This window comes from Lampetra fluviatilis, chromosome 10 (assembly GCF_964198595.1).
Source record: "Lampetra fluviatilis chromosome 10, kcLamFluv1.1, whole genome shotgun sequence".
Lineage (NCBI taxonomy): Eukaryota > Metazoa > Chordata > Hyperoartia > Petromyzontiformes > Petromyzontidae > Lampetra > Lampetra fluviatilis.
In genome coordinates, this window is record NC_136284.1 from 12,391,795 (window position 1) to 12,412,197 (window position 20,403).

Below are 20,403 nucleotides of genomic sequence, written 5' to 3' on the forward strand. Positions count from 1 at the left end.
ACAAATGTAACAGGCTCAAAGACACCACGATACATACCTACAATGGTTGTTGATTCAATAGACCCTGGCAGCATATGTTTCTTTAATCTTGATAAGACCCAACACAAACAGTGAGGAAGGCCTAAAGAATGCCCACGGCAAGCACTCTGGAAAACCAAGCCACAGACGGCATGGTAATGTCACGTCTAGGCTTGCTACCCTTTGTATCTGGCCAGCTCTTGCTGCCGTTCCCTCGGCCACCTCATAGTCAACTTGCCTGGCTTGCAAATTTGGCAAGTCGACTGAACCCGCATTCCCCGGGCAACGCGTGCAGCTGTACCCCGAGCTATGCGACTCACTTGTCTTCTGGGCCATGTGGCTCACATTGCCAAGGAGGCTCGGACAAAACACAAAGTCAAGACCGCCCCCGCGGGAACAGTCACGATGTCTCTCTGCAAAGGTCATATTTCTGGCTGTGTTTTCATTGCGATTAGAAAACACTGCAGAAAATAACCAAAACACGCATTACTTGGTATCGTTATATGTGGAGGACGGGGGGTGGGGGGGGGGGCAAGGTTGATTAGCGTCAGCAGCCAAACAAGTTTAGTTTGTAATTGTTAGTGAATAGAGCAATTTTACACCTTCATCTCAGTCACTTCGGTAGGTCCAACCGGGCGGGGCGACTTACTCTTGCAGGACTTTCCGTCGCTGCCCAGGCTGAATCCCGAGCGGCAGCGGCACGTTCGAGTCTTGTGACTGCTGGCCAGCAGGCAAATGTCAGAGCAGCCGCCCGGCTTTCCGTACTGGTCTGGGGCGCAGGCATGGCTGCGCACTGTCGGGAAAGGGGGGCACGACAAGGAGAACGGGCAGCTTGTCTCAAACAGCACGTGACGCGCACGTGGACGAGCATTGTTACCGCTTTACCCGGTGACAAGGGAATACAAATGGACTTGGGAGTTATGCTCCGCTTGTTGAACCGACGTATTAAGCCTTCCCCATTCTGATGACGTACTCTCATGTAAAATAAATGTATCGGTACCGAGGCTCCCACAAGTCTATGCGGGAGGGCGTGTAGTACAGTTTGGCGCCAGCTATTGTAGAGTGTGGTCCTGTTGCTACAGTTCTCTGCGGTGAGTACAATGCCTTAAAAAAAAACGGCGCTATGCCTCTCGAAATTAAATTAACGCTGAACCGCTTGCATGTCCCGAGATTCAGCGGTGAACGGGACCCACCCTGCAACTTAGAGACGTCTCGGAACAGGAGAAGAGGTTAATTGTGCATGAAGCTGCGGTGATGATGATAATAATAATGCCAGTTATAAACACGCTGCAAAACATCTCAACTGACATAAATGACCGAGACTCTGAGGGCGCGAAGGAGCCCGGTTCGGTGTCACTTTAAAGCCTTGCAAAAAACGTGGAGGGGGGGAGGTCACTGGGGGGGTCACCCCCCCCCCCCCAGGTGTCTCTGCAAAGTCGGTGTAGTAAAACAAACGCCGCGAACGGGCAGCGGTGGACGGGACCCACCTGTGGGTTGCCTACGCCGGTGGTAGATGTGCAGGGCGCCCCCCTTGACCACGCGTGTCAACACCTGGTAGTCGGTGCTGTTGAAGCGGTTGACCCGGATGACTGTGGTGTTCTGCGGCGAGTTGCTGTTGTCGATGCTGGTGGCGTAGAGGTAGTTCTCGAAGACGCTCAGCCCAAACAGGTGCTCCACCTGCATTGCGTTGGGTGCCCCACAGGAGGTGTGGTACGTTTTGTAAACACGCCGTGCTGTTGCGCAATATTCATCGTCGTCCCCCTAAAGGGTGCGCGCGTTAGGCTTAACGATGGCGATTCAAAGAAAGATCGAGAAAGTCATTTTTGACATGGTGTAACACGTACTCTGCTGACCGTGACATTTATCCACTGCAACTTGACATATCCACACACACTCCTTAGTGGTGCATGGGCCACAGCAGAATTAATCAATAACTAATAAAGTGACAAAAACGTTGGTGGTACTGATTTATCTAAAACAACAAATTTTCAATTTAGTAAGTTATACATAATTCCCTTTGAATTGCCACAAATAAATGTTGACTATACTTTTACCATTTCAAGTGGCCTTAATAGCTATCATAGTTAGTGTAGGCCTGCGGGCTATATAAAATCTATGCACCAAACAAATAATTTACGATTTTGGCTGTCTTCAAGCAAAGCTTTGAACCGATTAAGTTAACATGACATTCGTGAGTGGAAAATTTCAACAGTGCAATGTGGTTCTAGTGAACTGGCTTTTTATCTTGACTTGAAGCTTTCGTGCCTGCAGGAATTCATTTCATTTTTAGATAGGTTAAAAAATAACAACCCGATGACGATCGCTTGTGTTGCTATCGAAACGTCGTGACTGCAGGGATTCATATTTTTGGTTCTTTCGGTAAAGTCACATAGAAGGGAAATAATAAAATAATATTAATATAAAACAATACAAATTCTCACGACGTTTCGACTGCAACACAAGCAATCATCATCAGGTGTGAAATCCACAGAGAATTTTTATTGTTTTATATTTATATTATTTTATTATTTCCCTTCTACGTGACTTTACCGAAAGAACCAAGAATAAGAAAAAGAAGAACAAGAAAAAGCACCACGGTGGCACGTATGGATAGCATGGAGAGATGGAATGCAGCTGCAAACTTGCAGAAGCAGTGTTGTCAAATGAGGCAGTTTCGATATAACCAAGTCGTCTATGAGGATAGATCCCCGTTTTACGAAAAGAATGTGTTCCTGGAAGACTCTGAGCAGTGGCTACTTACGGAGGGGCCCTGAATGATGGTTCTCCTGTTACGACCCTCGTAGTCCACGACCTCGATGTAGTCCAAGTAGGCGTCTGCCCAGTAAACCAGCCGGCTGACCAGGTCAAGCGCGATGCCATGCGGAAAAACAATCTTGCTATCCACGAGCTTGCTGCAGTTTCCTCCATCCATGTCACAGCGCTCGACCTTTGGGATCTGCCCGTAGTCGGTAAAGAAAAGTTTCCTGTGGCACAAGACACAGCGCATGAGCACACGTGTGTGCATGTACAGTCCTTCAGTCGATCCACTCCTGGATGGGGAGCGTCCACACACAGCGCAGGTCATTGGGGCTATTTCATCGACATTTCACCACATTGGTGAGTGTGGACTGGCGAATGGGAAAACATATAAGTGGGAGCACAGCAGTAAATTGCAATAATTAATTTTGCCAGACCATAACTGTCTACTCATGCAGTTTACCCCGTATTCTTATACAGGGAAATTGTGTTTTCAGGTCCATACGGTGTACAGCCGTTTCAACAAGGGAAAAAAATTCTCTATTTGTTTGTATCTCTCCTTTATGATGGGACTTTGTAGGATAAATGCTGAGATTTATAAGGGCACGGGGTGACCAACAAGGTCTGAATTGGTCTGTAATAAGTTAGGCACTGATAAGGGGTTGACAGGTTTGTTATACTGCCTTATGCTGCCCACAACCATACCCTGTATATATTGAAGCCTGGATGTATGCACACACAAAAACACACATGAACACAAAACCATTGACGCACACACACCAACTCCTCATTTCCCATTCAGCATTATAGACATTTAGAGCAAGTACCCTTAATGAATACCATTTAAGGTGTGTGGGAAAATACCACATCTGAGTCTGCCTGTACCAGACTGAGATTTGAATTGTCGCAGGTATGAAAAGCTTCGGGTTTAACCATGATTGCACTGCAGGGAGAGGATGCCTCTGCATCCTCTCTCTGTGAGCTCATCTCTCTCGCTCTCACATGTACATTTCAAATCTCAAAGGAATGTTTTGTTATGGGGGAATTGTTGAAAAGGTCACAATGACTTCTCTTATGTAATTCGAGGAGGCGCACCATTGCCTCGTGTTATTTTTCGTAAGATTCTGATAAGCCACAGACCACTGTTATTGTCTATGGAATATAGTAATTACATTGTCAACACTTTATGTGATGTATGCTTTACTTCTTCAGCAGCTTTTACAACTAAACAGCAGTGAGCTATTGTGTGCCTGTATCACATACCAAATGTAACATTTTAAAAGTGCTTGTAATTATGAAAATTGTATAGTAATTTGTTCCTTCCTTTTAGCAAGCTTGCTGGGATAAAATTCCCCTGTGCCAAGGATAGGAAGTTTTCCTTGCGCACAAACTGGCTGTAGACAAATAATTGGCAACATCTTGATAAACGAATGAATGCACAGTGCAACTCAGCATGTTCCATTAACTAAACGCATTGCCGGCATGAACTCATTATTGCCTTCTCGATGTCCAGTAAACTATTTTTTTCACACGACCGTATATCCCTCAAGCGAATAGCCCATGTTGAAACGATTTACGGAGGAGACATGAAAAAATACACGAGCCCATACACAAATTATAACTGACCATCTGCTGAAATGAATAAATGTCTTCATTGGTATCACGTTTGGGGGTAAACATACATTGCGTGATTAACGTGAGCACCACTTCTTGAATGTCGCGGCTCTTGTGATTGGTCGACTGCCCATTCCAAGCTGCATTGTTTTGTAATCCCCACTGGCTTGCTCTCAATTACAGCCACTGTACCTGTGTTGTTCTTTAAATTCCACAGGTATAATGCGCAAATACAGTGCAGTGACAGATGCTTAAACCAACATGCATGCAATATTATACATTTTTTTTTTTAGACAATATTGGCAAATTACAAACAGTGTTCTCCAACTCAGGCTCTCGATGCTTTACTATTTATTGGCTCCATAGTCTGCATTACTGAGAGCAAATATAAGACCGTGTGTGCATGTGAATGTGTGTGTGTGTTGAACTTCTTTCGCACCATAACGTAGCCAACCGCGCAAATCGGAGGTATGGGGAAAGATCGGAGTTGAGACTTCACAGGATCAAAACTAATTCTGGGACATTTTCCACAAAATGGCGGCACGTATCCAGTTACTGTACAAATGGTGGAATGAGTGCGACCTCATTAAAGCAGATCACAGGTTTACAATTCAGCCCTGCATGTGTAAATTAATGATGTTCACATTTAAGTTTCATGGTCGACTAGTTGGGTTTGCACTTCCCCGCAACAATAATTTGAAGTAACACTGACCAAACATTTAATAAAAAAAATTGTTTAGCTGCCCGTTACAGATGCTGCTGGTTTGTACCACGCCATAGCACAGGCATATAATGTGAAGTTTGTTATAAACTATTCAGGAATAAATGTTGTATTTATTTATTAAAGGGTGCTTACATTTACTTATAAATGCAACAAGAGTTAAATAAATTGGGGAAATCAATGTATGAAAATGCCAATATTGTTTTTGACCTAAATAAAGAGAAACGAGTTTTGTTGAGACAATGTGTACAGTTGTGCAGTCCGGTGGTGGGGCAATTTGTGGCCAAATGTTGAGGTCAATTGGTTGGTGCTGAAATTATACCCCACAAAGCAGACACACTGACAAACATGTGGTGACATTTAAACAGAGAAGATGCCAATAAATAATAGATTAATAGCTAATGTAAGACTTTCTAGCACAACTCCAAAGGCAAGGGGCTGAGTGCACCAAGACATCTGGGGATGTGATTACTCCTCAAGATAAATAGACTGCAATGCAACTGAAGCCAAGTGTACTGTTTGTTGTAGAAAAATCTGACTAGCATTAAGCCAAAGCCAACACAACTCCCACATCTTGTGGACTGTGAGCCAACAAATTGGTAATGTTGCCAAGAGCAATATATTTGATGGCAATGGGCAACGTGCACAAACATAAACAGAGGAAGCTGTTTAAGTTCTTTGCACAAACAAAGCAGTATCCTGGGTTATCTGTATTTGGGAAATAAAAAAAATTCTTCTTCCGATCTGAACAGTGTTTCCAATAAAAAAACGCACAAGTTTCTGTTTTTGTACGAACATATGCATGACATAAAAGAACAAGGCGTGATGATTTCCATTCGTTCATAAGGGTGTTTTGCTGTATGGCCTGAAGTTATGACATCTGCATTAGCAAAACAGAATATTTGTTTGTGTCCGATGAAAGCAGATTTTATTGAGCAATTTGACATTGTAAAGCTGTACCAGGCACTGCGTGCGTTTGCTTATGCAGTCACAGGAATGCATTGAGTGCTTATCTCCAGCTATTTTTTGTCCCCAAAAATGTCTTGCACACGCACGCAAATAACATTTCCCAAAACATGCTCTGGCCTTTGCGACTGCATGCACAGACACTGAAAGTCTGTCTCTGAACTGTTGTCTTGTCGGGGAAAGATTCCAATCACTTAGTCTTGGCGCTAGGAGCAGCAGTTGGAAAAAAGCCCTCTGCAAAAAAACATAAATTGTGTTGTTTGTTTTGTTTGGCAAACAAATGTCTTACATTCCCCCAAACCAATGGTCCCCCCCCCTCTGCAGTAAAGCCAACAAAATGCACGTCCAGCACTAATGAGCTCACCCCATGGTAGGGTCCAGGGCGATGGCTTTCGGATTGTAGAGCTCCAAGTCGAGAAGAGTAACGCAGGTGTCCCCCTGCTTGTTGCACACGAAGATCCGGTCGTCGACATCATCCATGAAGTAGAAGTTTCCTGTCAGCCAGTCAATGGCCATCTGCTCAACATCTGCCAAGAGATGTGTGGGTGGTTTCAGATGGGGAGGGTTGTGGAGGGGTTATTCATTAATTAACCAGAAAGAGAATGAACAATAATAAACAACAATACAAAAAAAGAACTTGTGTTCAGAGAAAATGTGAGAACAGACTGTTCGCCTGCCAATTAAAGACTATAATTGTTGCCGAGATTGGCATGAACAATACGAGCAGAAATGCAAAAAAAAATTATGAAAGAGGATAAATAAATTAGAAAACAAAATCATGCAATTAAAAACTTTTCCTAATTTTTTTCTTGAAAAAAACATGCCATTATCTTTTTTACACTCATTTAATACTATAATAAGAATGTGTGTCCCGCGCGTGACGTCACTCCACATGAGACCCACCCCCCTCATTAATATTCATGAGTGGGTGGATTTTTACACTAACGCAGAGAGAGGAAGGTCAAGCTGAATTTAATAAATTATTACACAAAGTCGCTTCAAATATGACGTTTCTTTACAGAAAGGGACGGTAAAAAATAAATCTACGCAGCACAGTGCTACATCCGTGCGTGACGTCACTGCAAAAGAGCCCGCCCCCTTTCATTAATATTCATGCCCGCGTGGAAATTTACACTAATGCACAAGAAGGTCGCGCACTTCACATGCCGCACCCCTCCCCTCATTAATAATCATGAGCAAGTGACGTCACTCCACATCGACCAGCCCCCCTCATTAATAATCATGAACAAGTTACGTCCTCCACAAAGACCCCCCCTTATTAATAATGATGAGCAGGTGACGTCACTGCACATGGAGGACCCTCCCCCCTCATTAATAATCATGAGTAGGTGACGTCACTCCACATCGAACAGCCCCGCTCATTAATAATCATTATGAGGTGACGTCCTACACATGGACCCCGACCCGCCATTAATAATAATTAGCGGGTGACGTCACTCCACATGGGGGGGCGAGGTGCCTCCTCCCCCCTCCTCGGCGTCAACTCACAACCCTCGCTACAAAGGCAGAACCCTCACGTCACGCGATCTCCGTAACGCTGTTGAGACATCAAAGTAAAAAGGACGTCGTGATGAACAAGGGATTATAACCTTAAAATGAAATTGGTCTGTGTCACCGCGCCCTTACAAATTGCACACGAATTGATGCAATGAATATCACGTGGCCGTCTGCTTTTCGCTTGCAAGTTTCAGATTTACTGAAATACACCCGTCCTTGGACGGGCATAAGGCTAGTAGTCTATGTAGAATGTACCACAAGAGGCTAGAAACTATTTCCTTCTTCAAATAGGGTAACTCAACTACCAATTGATATCCTTTTGTAGGCTCCAAAAGGCAGAAATACACAATGTATGTGTGACCTCAATGTTTTGGAGAACATTAAAGTACCGTTTTTTCTCAGCTGTGAAACTTGGTGAAAATAACATTGGTTCTGACATCAACAGTATGACATAGATACCAAACTGGCCCTCTTGTAAAGCATTCTGCATTCATTTGCCACAGGTTCTTCAAATAAGTCAGTGCAAAAAAAAAATCTCACAAAAATGGCCCACAGTTAAATGTATATTAAAGAACCGACATAATCTGTGTGTGTGTATGTGTAGACAGTTATGAATTTAATTCAATTTGAAATACAGTACACTCAGGGGTGCCTTGTCATGCAGACGTCAGTTATGATAGCAACTGAAAGTGTCACACCATGTGGCCCTATTTGGAATGGTTGGTGTTTGGTGCTTCCTTCCTTTCAAGCACCACAATGTTGTAATATCAAAGAACAGTCTGTCATAGTGGGCCAAAAAAAATGCAATGACCTAACACCACCTTACTTTGAAGCATCAACGTGTCAGTCGTTTCGAATGTACAGCAAGCAATGTGTGTGACTGCTACTTATGTTTCCGTGCGGCCTATTAGTACCTATTATGACATTTTCATTATTGAATTATAGAAAGTATAACCAAATAAGGTGCTCTAAAAACGAGGCCGCTTGGTGATGGTGAAAAAGCAGTTCATTCATGAACAAAATAAAACTAACCAAAAAAATTAACATTTCCAAAAGAAGCCTGGAGTGATGCATGCTCGGAATTTCGTTGAGATACAGAAAGGGAAAACACCTGGATGAGAGAGAAAAGTGTGCAGGTTAACTAAACATTTTTCAAACTGCGAAAAACATTAAGTGGGCTTGGGCAGGATGCCGATCGAAGGATTGATGGCCAGTGGTTAAGAATAATTGTGAAGTGGCAGAAAAGGAATGTAACGTTCTCAAGGGGAGATGGAGCAACGAAATAATGTGGGGCACAAGTGCTAGGTAGATTAGGATTATCGTAACTGATGATAATGATGAAAATGATCTAATTCGCGAAATGTATCAACTACCTTCACAAATATAGATATTTGAATAGACAAAACAAATAAGCTGCAATCTAAATAAGCAATGATGTAAGTTGTTTCAGACATGAAACACGTTTGATAGCATCTGCCACACAGCTGCTAAAACATGTACAGCAGTGAAAACACATTTGAGGTGTGTAACACTTGAAGTATAAAACTAAACCACAGGAAATCACAGCTAAATTGGACGGCCAAGTGCACGTTCAAAGCTACTCAATCATTCTCTGAATTGTATCAGTGTCACTGTTTTTATGAAAATGATCAGAGATAGAATAGATTCAACAAACAAACAAAAAACATGTACACAATGATAACATTCCAGGATGGGAAAAAACGCTAAAACATGAAAATATAGCAGCAACAGAATGTCTTAACAATTACATCTTGACACTGTTAATATGCATATAAAGGTGCTTTTCCCCTTGGTGTTAAACCTAGGGCTTGATAATAATTAATGGCTTGCTTTATACGTGTCTGCATTAAAATTGTGTGGAAGAGATGAAACATTTAAAGTTAATAGTATGTTATGGTTACATACAGAAAAAAATGCCAATATCATGTTGTGAAATGGTAACATCCATCATGCGTCAAATGCCGCGTTGAAAAAAAATAAAAATAAATGTTTCAGCGTGTATCCACAGCATCTCATTTAACAGCCACACTTGGAATCATCTCGGAAGAGCCCTACATCTTTCATTCCCATCCAGCGGACTCAACACTGGTGCAGCGTCCCCTAAAATAACCCGCAGAGCAGCTGGGATTCAACATAAATTGGCCCTGGGGTAGCCACAGTCACAAGGCGTGAGATTGGATTCTGCGGCCTTAAAGGAGAATCACTGTTGGTGGAATGTGAGCATGTTATGGTCGCCAGGAAGCAGATGTCATATCCATTGGATTATGACCCCGTTCACGTTTCATTGGCAATGACACAACAGTTTGTCTCGGTGCACATAGCAGCCCTCTTTGTTATCGCTTAACAAGGGTCAAAACTCCAGGTCACTCAATGTGTAGCAATTTCCAAGTACATATACGCCAACGGGAGTCCTCGGTCTCAACGTCGAGTGCACACGGTTGATCAGCGGCAAAAATAAATGAAGAAATAACAAGCTGCCCATTTGTCGCCGTGAGTTAGGAATGCAGAGCGGTACTCTATCGTTCGCATGGCTTCACAAAATGTCTCGCATTTGGGACATTCGCCTTGTTATCTCTTGGATTGTTGGCGGGATGAAAAAAAACGAAATACTGTAAATTCATATTTCAATGATACTTTGAGCCAAAGATCGTGTGGTTCCATGCTCACAGTGAAAAATGTATTACAGAAGCCATATTTGCCAGGTGTTGAAATGACATCACATGCTGAGGATATTCCATACAAGGCATTACTGAAATGGTCTGTATATAGTTAAGTAGCCCTTGGGAATACCCAATGTGAATTATTAATTAGATTATTGGTAGAAGTCTCATTAAATTTTAAGACGATCCACACATCACACTTAAGGGTTTGTGGTTTGACTGAGCCTTTGTGGATATTTGCATCAGTCAGAAAAATCTTGTTATGTAAGCTCTTCAAATATGAGCAAATTAATACAGTTTAAAAACATCTGCAGTCCAAACTTAGCATGCATACATGCTGAATAAATGACATTGCAAAATTATCAACATCTAAGAATTGTCATTGGAAATGTTTTTGTTATGGTTTTTCCAACTCCTCATTTGTTTAAACATGTAATAAGAACTAGTTTGCAAGCATGACGATGGTTATTCGATATAAATAGTAACTTACATGTCTGTGTGATGAAATTGAGGCTTTAGAAGTATTATGTATTTTTAATACCTTTTTAGATTTTCATGAACGAATAAGAAACAATAATAAAATAATAAATGCACTAAGTGCTAATAGCTTGAACTATAAACTGCGGTAAGTTATGTCATATTTAAACATGAGCTTAGGAAAACTCTAACGCAAGGCCTGACATCACCGCATATCAAAATCACTTTCCAAACCACATTCATATACCAATTGCCACATGTACCCTAATTGTGTGGTTCCGTTACAACACAAATAATAAAACGTGTTAATGTAGAAATCGGACTGCAGGCACATTCAACCAAGAGGCTTAAAAGTACGATACTTAATTCGAAAAAATATACAAAATTCCAGGATATGTGTTATACTAGTCAGTCAGTGAAACAGTTTCCTTCAATTGTGAATGAAAAATGAAAACATACTTTTCCCTCCTTGGCGTGTAAGGAAAAAAAAAATGTAATTAACTAAAACATGAAAAAAATTCACAGCTCTTTGCCAATCCACTGCTGGATGAAGGACTTCCCATGCCACGTCGTTCTTGGCGACGGTTGAACCGTGCCTCACCACGCTGGTCAACGTGCGGGTTGGTCAAGAGGGAGGTTGGGAGACGAGTCCAGATGAGGTTTTTTTTAATGCAATGTCAATTTTCTCATTCAGACGCTGTCTCCCCGACAGACCTGGTCTTCACCTGAGGACGGCTGCTTGCGTTGTGGCCGAAACGTCGTGAGAATTATTTTATTATGTTTTATTTTTATTATTTTATTATTTCCATTCTACGTGACTTTACCGAAAGAACCAAGAAGACAATGTCAATTTGTTTATATTCAGATGTTATTTCAGCCGAGGCCCACCGAGCTATACAGCTCTTTTACAAGGACGACCAGCTCCAGACCATCCAAAGCCAGTGGACTGCCCACTGCTTCCCCTTCGTATATGGTTTATAACAATAGGTTTTGCCCTTTCTGGCAATAAAACAGGTGTCAAGATGTTCAAACACCAAATATAAACCTTTCGAACATCTTAATACCTGCTTTATTGCCAGAGAGGATAAAAGCTATTCTTATTTTCATACTTTGATACTGGAAAAAAGATCCCATGATATATATTTTTTATTGACAAGTTGTATATATGGCCAATTTCATTTGCGGAGGGGAGGGGAGGTCAGGTTGTATTCCACGAGTTTCTTCTTTTTTGCCTACCTAGTTATTGTGAAGGTATGTATTTTTCATAAACTAAAGAAATGTGTTCATTACAGCAGAGAATAGCTTAAAAAAAATCTTTATTGCTTGATTGTGCTGCTCTTTAACACACTCGTACTATATTAGAAAAATGTATCCTGGCTGGATGACCTAGGTGAAGTGAATTCCCGTCTGGCTGGGTGTCGCATTCCCACAGTGTCCAGCCAGATTTGTGCATAGCTCCTGCTCCATAGATAGTGTCCACACACACGAATGTGCAGGACACTCTATCATGCTACCATATCATCACGCTCTCACTATCATACCCATACCGCCACACCATATAAGAACAAAGGAGGGAGATGGAGGATGGAGGTGAGGGAGAGTGAAAGGGCATGGAAGGGAGAGGAAAGAGAAAGAGCAACGTGGAAAGGGGGCACGCGAGGCAATGTGACAAGTAGTGGGATGAGAGGATTAGGGAAAGGGAGATGTGGGATTAAGTGAGAGGTGAGAGAGAGAGAAACAGGCAGGGAAAGAAGGAAAGTGGATGATATACAGTGGAGGAAGCAGGGAGGACAGAGGGATTGAGACACAGATAGAAACAGAATTAAAGAGAGAAATCGAGAAAAATTGGGATATACAGTTCAGAAGAGATAAGATAAAAGTGGAGAGAGTCAGGGCTCTATATAATAATACAAGTTTTGCTGGCTGGCTGGCAGGGACGGATGGACAGAGGATGCATAAAAAAGACGTAAATATACGCACAATAAATGTGGCATTTTCGCCCTGTTTTTCAAATAGCTTACAAGCATAGAACTTTTTTTTCCTGAATGTCCAGTTGCAGTCGGTCAGAAAATGTGTTCATTTTTGTCCATGGGGGAAAAAAATACCATAAAAAATAACCGTTCTAAGGATTTAAATAATTTACAACGCTAAATAATGGTCTGAAATTATGTTTTGAGTTTATTCATGAGTTACATTCCTTTCCAATAGAACATGACAGCAAGACTCTTTGTGCTTCGTAGAAATGTGGCATCACATGCGAGCTCGTTCAGAGTTCTGTAATTAAGGTTGTGAGAACACTCTTTCATGCATGAAATGTGTTTATTAAAAAACAAATTCTCTCATGCAATGTGCTCTCCACGGAAAAGTATAAATATCACTCCTCATTTGTATTGCTGGTGAACGAGTTGCACTTCGTTTAGTTTTAATTGCATTCGCTGTTACTCTAGTCTCAACCCAAAAGGTGTCAGTTAATTTTGTCTAAGCATTGCATTAAATGCCTTGCATATTACCCCGCAAAAAGATAACTCTGAATAAACATTATGCAAATGTGTATGACATGCTTATTTACCTTACTCTGAACACAGAAGTCATGCCTAATACATTGTTTTTCCCCTAATTAAAGTGTGGGGGGGGGGGGAGACAGCTAAGGTTTGGCTGCCGTTCTGTTTACATGTTTCGTATAACTTGTCAAGGAATAAAACATTTACTTGTTTATTACACAATGTCCATTGAGCCAAAACAGTAAAAGAACAATTCTGCACGCATTCTGTTAGAAAAAAATCCGTATAATAATTCCCAGTTTGATAGTGTGGAATGAACACCAGTGATAGGGGCATGCAACTCCGGTTCTTGTAAAATTGCAGCGTGTTCTTAATTAAATTTCAGAAAGAACGCAGTGCTGTTGGCATTCTGGTGAACGGGATTCTCGACTCTTAATTTGGTTCCCACACCAACCCTCACCTCATTGTCTCCACGTTCTTCAAGCGATTGTGCCGTAGAGTAATTGAACATCCGTTTTTTTTTTTGCAGAAAGTTTGCGCATGATCAATCAAACCAAGTTAATGACCGTAAATATTTTACTTGACCCCCCTTCAGGTAAAGCCACTGGAAAAGCTCAGGAAAAATATTTCCCGAGTTCAAGGGTACGCAGCCAGCTGTCCGACTTGATTAATACACTAACATTAATGGAACTGCTCATTTGACCATCTGGACCTCCTTCCCCTTGCCTTGTTTGACCAATAGTTTAAATAGATTCCAAAAAAGATTAGCTCGTAGGAATAATAAGAATAAAATAGAAAGTATTATATTTCAGTTAACAAGTCTGTGTTTTATTTTTACGTAGGCCGTACAAAGGGGTGCATAACCCGCTTATTCTTGAAAACTAAGTTAGGAGTTATGCAGACAGTGTGCAAATTGCAAATGATGTGAGAAAAAAATATTGCATCTTGCACGACTGCCAAGATGAATCTGAATTCAATTTCGTTGCTGACATTTGCAAGACGAAGGCATTGCCTTACATGCACCTAATCTTTGTGGTGGGGTTGAAACCCTGGCTATATTTCCGTGAGCCAATTAGATGGCTCGTTTGTAACTGAAAAGGAGGTGGCATTTTCAGCCACCATGTATAAATCCATTATCGGTAAAGCTTTGCATGCCATCCCCCGGTCCTATTCTTTTCTGGGAGCACATGACAGATCAAAGGGCAATACAAATGCCGCCAGGTTCATTACTGTCACATGCGCTGCTCCAACTGTGCGAACCCTGTCGCTGTTGCAAATGCAGCACGGGTGCTCACTGCTCATGCACTTGTTGTCCTCTGAAGCCAGCAAGATGGATTGTACAGCTTGGACACCAATTTATTGTTGCTACTTAATTAATATTTATACGAAAGAGAGAGAGACTAACAAGCTTAAAAAGGGCTTCTCCTGGACACACAGTAAAAAAATGGCCTTCACTGAATGTGCAGGCATTCAAGTGGCACAGCACCCATGCCAAGCCATACAGACGTTTGAAGCTAATATCCAATGTCTTCATATCTGGACTTCGAGCTTCAAAGTTTCATGCATGTAAGTCTCGCTTCACAATATTCTTTCAATATGAATTGTGTGGCAAATTGAGGTAGAATAAAAATAATGTCATATTCATATACAAGGCTGCCATAATGTAAGATGAATGGCATACATTATCTTGTGGAAACAAGGGGAAATGAATGGGCACTAAAATATCCTTATTGTCACCCTAGGTCGAAGATTCTGTGAAATACTGCACTCCCAAGCAGTGGAGTTCACAAACCATTGCAGCCATTACATTCCGTGTCAAGATTTCGTTACGCAAATTCTCCTGCCACGGTTTGATTATCTTCCTGAAATATCAATGTAAAAGCCATTAGCATTAAATATATATTTACAGGATATAGATAATTCAATACTGTTAAGACAGCTGACATTAACGCTGATGGAACAAACACATATTTAACCATTTAGGTTTTGAAAACATTTATAATGGATAAATAATTTTTTTTTAATTTTAACCAATAAAGAGTGTCATATGGCTTTCCATTTAACTAGTTTTGTAAGTTATTGTTCAATAATCAAATCCATATTGAAAATAATAGTAGTTCAATAATAATTACTAGACAGTATTCACAAAAAAGTGAATGTTATGTAGATGGAATTACAACTTAAAAATCAAATACACTTTGCATGAACAAACAACGATCTATCATAATATACCACTTGAAACATGGAAATTGTTTTCCAGCCTTTGAAATCAGCGTGAAGCCTGTTTAATATGAGTTTTTTTTTTAAATTGTTATTTTAAGAATGAGAGTATTAACAACAGCCTCTTTAAGTAATAATTCAAATACACGCATAGAAGAATTTGTATGATTTCAGTATGCAATTTACATAAGATGTCGACATAAAAATATACAGCTGACAAATGAATTGTCATTAATTGTCTTTGATATGTTGCAGCTTCGTGTATGAACATTAATTAGTGTCTTATTGCACACCATGTGTACATGTCCATCCCTTTTGTCAATCCGCTGCTGGATAAAGCCTCCAAGCCAACATAATCCCTCAGACTCTCAATGCAACAATGTTATGTAATTCCTGCACACAAGTCAACAACATCGCTCAATCTCCATGTTGGACGTCATCTTGCTCATGTTATGCATACATGTAATCACTGCACGTGATTGTCACGTGACATTCGCGTGCAATTATTCAGAAAAAGTCATCATCAGCAACGTGAGAAAAAAAGTGCACCCATTGGAAGAAACAAATAAACAATAAACACCATGCCACACATTAATAATAAATGCACACACTCGGTTATGACTATGTTTGGCAAAAACACTTCCACATTTTCGGATGGAACTTGAAAACACAAACACACACACACGGCTGTGCTTGCGAAACGATGCTGCGCCGGGTGGGAACTCACGGTGGACGTTGAGGGAAATGTTGACGACACGCTCGCCGGAGAAGCCTTTCAAGCCGGCCATGCGTGCGCAGTGAAGCCTGCTCTCTGTGGGGCTGTCGCCCACGTTGACCCAGCACGCCATCTCCTCGCTGTAGCTGAAGTCCATGGCGCTCGCCTGCCGCGTCGCCACGGGCGTTAGGCCCGGCACGATGCTGCCGTTCAGGTACGTTGCCACAATGTTCTGGGAGTTGGCGATGAGCAGAGCCGCTGGCCGGTCGACCGGGTCTGCAAAAGGTGACGACAGCGATTTCAATAATAATAACCGAATGGCCAGAATTATTGACAAAAAGGCCCAAACATATTGCCTTGGCGAGTCGGACCCACCGTTGATAAGAGACGTCACACGAGAAACATTTTCGCCAAAATCAGACACAGAGGAAGGTTCGATGAGGTGTGAACCGGTCTCATCTTTCCTGGGCTCAAGCAAGCATCTCTATTTAAAATCCTCAATCCAGTAAAATGTACAAAACAACGATCCACATTCCTATGGGGGAACCAATGTCGGGTTTACTTTCAGGAAGAAAAACAAGGGTAAGAAAACCATTTACAATTATAGCTCTGAATTTTAATGATGAGATTCTGAGCAAACGTTGATGTCATCCATCTGCAGCACAAATGCCTTATCTGAAAGTCAATGTTATAATTGAACTGTAGTTTATTAAGTAAAAGGCAACTGCTTGCTCAGGCCACTGCTAGTGCAAAGGCTTCTACTAGAGGGAGCTCTGGAGAGCTCTCCTTCACGTATAATTCGCCCGATTCTTCACGCAAGCGGTGGCAGTACCCACACTTTACACCACCACATGCGAAGCTTAACGTTGCTGGGTGGACAGACGCCAGGGGATGAAGACCAAAGGCACTTTTGCCCACCGTTTCAACTGCCACACCAGCAGTGTGCTGACCGTGATACTACAACGGCATCCGAAATATATGTACAAGGGTACAAAAAAAATACATTAAATGTGAGATGCATTAACGAAACAAGTTGAGAGACAAATCAGATGGTGTTTGCAATCAGCATAGGTTCCCACCATTCTTGGCCTTGCAGGACTTGCTGTCGGGCTGCAGAAGGTACCCCTCAACGCAGCTGCACGAGTAAGATCCGTCGGTGTTTAGGCAATTCTGGCTGCACGTGCCATACACGGCACACTCGTCAAAGTCTGCGGAGTTTGGAGGGGCGGGGGGGGGGTTATAGGGTGAGACACAGCGTGCGTTTGCCTTTTATCAGTACATGGGGGAGGAAGGCAGTGTCATTAAACACACTTGTAGGTAGTAAAACAGGGCCCATCAGTGTTATATATTATGATTTAAAAGAGGAAAAAAAACGGCCATCCAACCATCCGTAAAATCTAAAGCCAAATGGAAAAGTGTGTTCTTCCTCAACTGCTCCTGATTTATTACATCTCCCTTTATGATGTGACTGATCATGATATTTTTTCTCAACGCATATAAAAAATGTATAGCAACAGTGTCACATCCGGCCACAAATGCAGTTGACCTGTGTAGACCAGTTGAGCATAAATTGTATATTTGGCAGTAAAATAATTAAATTTCGTTTTTCAGTAAAGATACAATTCGCCTACAATTACTATGTAACATATGAACAAGTAGTGATTAGAGTACAACACAGACTCTATATGAATCACTGACATTGGTGTGGTGTTTGTGCTATTGGAGAAATGTGAAATACAAATGAGCTTCCAGTTGGTTGGGATTATTTTCTGAAAATGTATAAATAAGTTAATTTTATTCCTGGTGAAATAAAATGTGGATTTTTTTTCCCAATGTGCAACTCACTGTACTAACATATTACATACAGTACACACTCTGGATAGTGTCAACATTTGGTTGTTTATAAAGCTATATTTGGGTGTTTTTCAGATTTTACTTTGCAATTGTATTTTAATAAGACATTCATAAAAAAGTTGTTAATGGAAAAACATGTCAAGCTCACTTGCTGACCACATTATTGCAATGGTATTTATGACACTGAGTGAATCCCATGTAAAAATGTACAGATACAGGCAACCACAACATGTCTAAGATGATAAGGCCTTAGCAATCATCATTATGCTCACATTTACAAATAATAAATTATAAAAACACTGACAGCTCTGCACTTTTGTTGACACTAAACGGTATACCTTTTTGTGATCTAAAATAGTGAAAGACGTAAAATTCATCAATCATAGCCCGTTGTTTTTTTTTTAAACAGAGCCACCAAAGACTGACATTCACATCCATCAAAATCAAGAGGAAATACAAAAGCACTTTACAGAAGAAAAAGTTTTTTTAAAATGCGTTATTTTTTTGACAAAAACTTGGCAGGTTTGATCAGTATACATACATCCAAAAGATTCGTGAAGCTCAATCAATAATACTAATGTCGAGCTGTCGCTGCAAGGTACCTTTGCAGCCTTTCTCATCCGGGGTAACCTCGTGACCGACGGTGCAGTAACAAGCGGGGCCTTCCCTCGTCACCGCACACTTGTGACGACACAGTGTCACTGTGCAGTTTTCTGCAAACTCTGACGCAAGAAAAATAACACCACACAACAAGATGTAAGTTAGTGCAATGTACAGGACTACATTGGCAGTGGTATCAAATATTAAGGTGCAGTCCTGCATCTTGTTGCTCGTGCAACTGCTGGTGGGAGGGCTTCCACTGCGGACAGAAGGGCCAACACAAAAGAGGCCCTCAAAGAGAGTATTTGGCATACCATTTCATGCTGGCGAAAAAAAAATGCTTGGAAGAGATGGGGCTGTGGTGAGTTGTTGATCTAAACCCTGTTGCCCAATGACTGCACACAGCTCAAGTTTACATTAAAACAAATATACGCATTCTTTTTAGTGCCACAGTAGTATTTTCACCATCTGATCCAGCAGCAAGTTTAAGCTTGGCAACATGAAATATATTTGTAAACCTTTTTTTTAGTAAAAGGTGAAGGTGCAGCTCTGCAATTTCTTGCTCACTCCAATGAAAGCAGAAGAGCATCCACTAGAGGGAAGCGCTAGAGAGCCCCCTCTTTCGGGAATGTGACCTCTTCCACCCTGGCCAGAGATCTTTGGAGAGGTGGGAGTCCCCACCACACATTATCCCACCACACGTGACCTTCCGATCGACGACCTGTGGTGTAATGATTTATAACTTCTGGGTGGACAGAGGAAGGGAGTTTTGGAAATGTGCCCATTGTTGGAGCTGTTGTACCGAACGAGAGACCTCAGGATGAAATTCCAGCATGCTAACCATTTCACGATGGGCAGCATCGAGTGGTATAAAAGAAATTACTACAGTCAACCTCACGATCATTAACACTGCCTGATGAAAACACATGTATTAAACTAACATCTTTGGCTGTATTAAACATATGCAAGTGTCCGAAATGTTAGCCTCATATGTTCGGTAATAACGAAATGTGCACGATGACAGATATTTGGTAAGCAAATATGATGATAGTTGATTGACGAATACATATTCACAATATTACAGCCTTTGGTGCCAAATTCTGGAGGAGGAATATTACTAGTAGGAGTAGAACACTTCACACTATCACTCCACTTACAAAAATACAAGTTAAATATTTAGCAAGAACTGACGAAAGGACTTGGTGAAAAGGAATAACATTGATAAGCTTTCCCAGACAAACTCAAATTGAATAATTATCAGATATGAATTACAAACCTTCATTTGGTAATTAGACAAAATAGTTTCGTAATGATGTTGTGTTGTATGGAAATGCAGGAGAACAGGAAATGTTTATGTGTTTCGGCCTTTAACCACACACACTAAATGTGCACCAACGCCATGAACTCACAAGAATAACTTAAGATGACACTGCACATAAATCAGTTGAAGATAGTTTTTGGACGGAATTAACTGGATAAATTTTTGCTTACAACTTTAATTCCTCACATTCTTGTATTTTGGCATATGCCCTTGCATTAGTAGACTTAATTTTCCACGCAAATTTCCCATCTGCAAGATGTTGACATTCATATCCCTTGCGTGCCATTATTTGAATGCTTCATATTTATTTATTTTTACTGCATAAATGTAAACGGCCTTAAATTCCAACTTTATGACCATATCCCCCCAATCCTTGATGTGGCCAATGTGGGGAGTTCAAATTCTTTGGGGGAAACTGCGTTGTGTGAAATTGTGCTGCC

General features: G+C 41.3%; 1 protein-coding gene across 8 annotated transcripts in view; it reads right to left on the minus strand.

Moving 5' to 3' along the window:
- The window catches only part of LOC144934588 (prolow-density lipoprotein receptor-related protein 1-like), a 308,957-nt gene that overhangs the window by 152,586 nt on the left and 135,968 nt on the right, over nucleotides 1-20,403 (minus strand). For all 8 annotated transcript variants that reach the window (XM_078860553.1, XM_078860550.1, XM_078860552.1 and 5 more), the window contains 7 exons: nucleotides 18,645-18,764; nucleotides 17,268-17,396; nucleotides 16,201-16,464; nucleotides 6,441-6,603; nucleotides 2,780-3,002; nucleotides 1,506-1,695; nucleotides 668-811 (listed from right to left, as the gene is read on the minus strand). In XM_078860553.1, the coding sequence (XP_078716679.1) occupies nucleotides 668-811; nucleotides 1,506-1,695; nucleotides 2,780-3,002; nucleotides 6,441-6,603; nucleotides 16,201-16,464; nucleotides 17,268-17,396; nucleotides 18,645-18,764 (1,233 nt within the window). The remainder of the gene's footprint in view (nucleotides 1-667; nucleotides 812-1,505; nucleotides 1,696-2,779; nucleotides 3,003-6,440; nucleotides 6,604-16,200; nucleotides 16,465-17,267; nucleotides 17,397-18,644; nucleotides 18,765-20,403) is intronic.